Source organism: Orcinus orca, chromosome 1, assembly GCF_937001465.1.
Source record: "Orcinus orca chromosome 1, mOrcOrc1.1, whole genome shotgun sequence".
In the NCBI taxonomy this organism is placed as follows: domain Eukaryota; kingdom Metazoa; phylum Chordata; class Mammalia; order Artiodactyla; family Delphinidae; genus Orcinus; species Orcinus orca.
This window is the reverse complement of record NC_064559.1, coordinates 23,990,920-23,994,782: the sequence shown is the minus strand read 5'-3', so window position 1 is coordinate 23,994,782 and position 3,863 is coordinate 23,990,920. Positions and strand designations below refer to the sequence as shown.

The window sequence follows — 3,863 nt, the reverse complement described above, 5'->3', positions numbered from 1 at the left end:
GATGTGACCTGACCTCCTTTGACCTACGAAAGCATTAGAGATGGGAGTAGATCTTCCCTGCAGCTGTAATTTCTCAGTTCCGAGGATTGTCAATCCTCACTAAACAGGCCCATCAACTGACACCTCTTCTTCACCAGAGAGGAGATATTTCACCTTGTATCTGCCATATTCAGTTACCAGAAAAACCCACCCCAACCCACATCTGGACCAAATATTCAATAACATTATTTATCAAAATAAATTTATTAAAAGTATTCAAAGACCACTTCAAAGTTTAGCTGCCATCAGGACAGTTTTGGCACTCGTAATGGACATTGTCGTTTTCTACACAACAGCACTCATTCTATTACACACACCAATTGACAATTCAAACAGACTGTTTCAGTTTTAGAGTTACATGAGACAACAGTACTGATGATCTGTAGTCATAGGAACTTCAATACCCTTGCACATAGTAAACATGTGTTACCTAGTACTAAAGAAACTACAGCTAAACCACTGTGTGGTAACAAGGACTGATTTAGGGAAAAATCTACAGCCAGCTCACTAAGGCCACATAACCCCAGACCTATTGATTGTAAATGCTTCTGGACCAATAGTGTTACATAGTTATCTTTCAGTCTCAAGCTCCTGCTTTTCCAGCATGAGACACGCCACGTATAGACCACGCTTTCCCTGTGCTCCATCAGTTACGGAAGCTGTCCCAGTACCAGCTTCTCCTAGACGGCTACTGGCTTCCTGATTCACTACCCAACTCTGAATCAATAGTTCTGAGTGATGTTTCCTGAACACCCAGGCTGAATTCAAGGTCAGTCTTTTTTGGCAGGTGACAGCCTTTCCCCTTAGGAAAAAAATGAAATGTCCTCGTTTCTGGGTTCCCTTTTTCATCTCAGGTAGCATGGGGCTCAGTGGTGATCTGTGGCTTTTTACACAAGTCCTGGTAGAATTCTGACTCCAAGAAACGGGGATAAGAGTTGTTCTCCATCAAGCTGTACACCCTTTTCTGGGCAGTTGTAAAGCAGCCACTTGTAGCCTCTTGTATGTTTTGGGCAATCAGAGTTTTGGTTTGAAAGTCTATGTTGATCTGAAATAAAACATAAAAAGTGGTTTATTCCATATTCAGAGTTAAGAGATTAATCTATTTAATATTTGAAAACAACAACAAAAAAACTAGAATGTGTGATTAACTTCACCGGCCAAGTCACTGGAGAAATGTAATTAACCTCCCTGAAAGTAGAAGTAGGGGAAGAACATTTACCCCACTCCCCTTTTAATTTGAGGTCTCTTCAATTCTTTCCGTTTCACTTTGGTGCTGAGAATGTTTAAAACATGCTAAAACGAGGAACTTTTTTATCTCCCCTTACCTCTTTTGGAGCTTCTTTTTCTATGAAATCAGTATATATTTTCTTTGCTTTTGAGGACAGCTTTTGGGGTGACTTGGTTTTTTTGAAGTCTTCACAGGCCAGCCAGAATTCAATATTTTCTTCACAGAATTCAGATTTTAAAAAAGCCCTGAATGCAGCAAGACCATCTGGGGAGGTGGGGTGGGGTGGGGGGAGAAAGAAAGCATGCATACAGTGAACTGAGTGACCAAATAATCCCTTCTGTTTTTTCCTAGAACTCCCACTCCCCTGGCCCCATATTTTATTATTTCTAAATGATAGCAATTTTCTAGATTTCAGTCAACCTGTAACCCTCAGAATTTAGCTCTTTAAAGACTAAGATGCCAGTCAGCAAAACGCTTAAGTTGGCACACTACTACAAAAATATATAAATACTTAGCTTCGCTGTTAATTCAAATATTTATAGGGGAGCCATAAGTTCTCTGGGAATGACGTCTCTTGAAAACACTGTTTGCAATGGATAACCTGACTCAACCTTAACAAAAAGCAACTGCCATTACAGTTTTGGGCTAATTTTTTTCCCACCTTGAGTGAAAAAGCCATGCATTTTCCTGGTTAATCACTGGGAAATAAAGGAGAAGAATACGCCTCATGTCATGGGGATTGTAAAGTAAAATTCCCCTTGAGCAAGCTGCTCTTGCTGTGTGGACACAACGTTTCTAGAGTCTCCTGATACTTGAAATGGATCAAATTCAAGAGGTTAACTTACATTTACTGGCTAGCAGCTCATCAAATGCTTCTGACCACAGCTGGGCTTCCTCGGGAGAAGGCCTGCAAGAGAAGTTCTGCGTATTAGCTCAGGCACGTCAGTCAGAGGTTCCCTTTTCAGCTCAGCAGTGAGTTCATTCGCAAGTACAAGATTTTCAACTTACTTGGTGAAGGTTTGCTGTTTGCTTTTCTTGCTGGTTTTGGGCTTCCCAGGAGAGGAGGAATTTTGCAAGAAGTAGCTCAAACGGCTCTTCCAATCTTTCAATCTTAAAAAAAAGAAAAGAAAAAAAAAGGATATTCACTTAGTGGCAACACTTGAAATCGCCAATGCAGCTGAAGGCATTTTTACCAAATAAAGTTGCCCCCTGTGGCTACAGACAAACGAAATAAGACAAAACAACTCTTCCTGTCAGTCTTACACCTTTAACATTTAAACCCAGCACCTATATACTAAACACACTAGTTTCATCCACTCATCTGAACATAAATACTAGTTTTAAAACTAAGGGTAGAACTACCTTCAATTATAGGCTATTTTTATGAATCTAGTCTGCATAGTTCAAAAAGCAGATGTTATTTCTGGCCCACAGAAGGCAGCAGTTTGTCTGCAACGTTAATTACAATTCTGAGACATTTCACACTTGATGAAACCCACAGTGGAACTGCCCTGAACCAGCCTGTGCTCACTTCCCTTCTACCCTTCGAGCTGGAGGCTCTGGACCACCCTAGAAGCTGTGCATAATGAATGTATGTGTGTGAGATGGCCCGTCCTCCTCCCCCAACTACAACACTCATTTTAAGAAGATGATGCAGAACAATTATTTGTTCCACAGTCCTGAGTGGGTGAGATCTGCTGTTCAATTAAAAAAAAGAAAATATTTTAAAAGAATATATTCGGAATCAGCAAAAAATATCTACATCGCAGCAGCCGTGTAAAGCTGATCAAAATTTACAATGCAACGTACGAATGCCGGGGACGCGCTTCGGCCGCAGGATTCCCTGAAGTCATTTTCGATGCAGGGGGGACAAAAAGCCAACCAGCATCTACCACCGCCTCTGCATCAAGAATTTTCTGCAGGACTCTACCCGAGAGTCCTTCGCTCACGTCACAAAATAAATACCCACACAGGTTTAAACCTTACTTAACAAATTAACCTTTTCCACATTTTTTTTTTCCTGCAGAGGTGCACGGTACCCAGTTCCAGGCGCAAATGTACCGCGTTTGCAGCCGCCCAGGACAGCTGGGTCTGCAGGAGTGGCGCGGGGGAGAGAAGAAAGCCTTACTCACAGGGTTCGCTTCATCTTCTCCCGCTTCTCCTCGCTCTTGGGGCCGGTGCCTGCGCTCTTGTCCATGGGTCCGCAGTCGTGCTGGACAGCCAGGAACATAGCACTAGGCATTATCGTTTTCTGACTGAGGCTACTGCTCTAGGTGGCGGGGCGGGCGGCGCCGTATTTATAAAAGAAGGAGACGCGGGGGCGGGGCCTGACGATGCCCCTCCCGCCTCCAGCGGACGCCGATTGGCCAGCTGCAGCCGGGCACGGGGGCGAGGTCAGCGCCCGTCTGCGCAGTCACGGCTGCCAGCGAAAGGTCTGGAAGCGAGGGAGCTGGTGACGTTTGCGGCCCCGGCGTCGTGCGCAGTCGGGCCAAACGCGGCGACAGGCTCGGGCCGGTATGGGAGCTGAGAAGTTTCCCGCCGAGTGGTCGCCAGACACCTTTGCCGAGTTGTGGCGGCCGGGCGGGGTCGCAGGGCC

The 3,863-nt window shown here is 44.6% G+C and overlaps 1 protein-coding gene across 1 annotated transcript; it reads right to left on the bottom strand.

The window, feature by feature from the left end:
- Positions 1-224: 224 nt before the first annotated feature.
- RGS2 (regulator of G protein signaling 2) lies at positions 225-3,555 on the bottom strand. Its single transcript, XM_004275842.4, has 5 exons — positions 3,400-3,555; positions 2,276-2,377; positions 2,113-2,174; positions 1,365-1,531; positions 225-1,084 (listed from the first exon to the last, which is right to left on the bottom strand). Exons 1-5 carry the CDS (start codon positions 3,507-3,509, stop codon positions 890-892), a joined length of 636 nt encoding a protein of 211 aa, XP_004275890.1. The 5' UTR covers positions 3,510-3,555; the 3' UTR covers positions 225-889.
- Between the last annotated feature and the right edge of the window lie 308 nt (positions 3,556-3,863).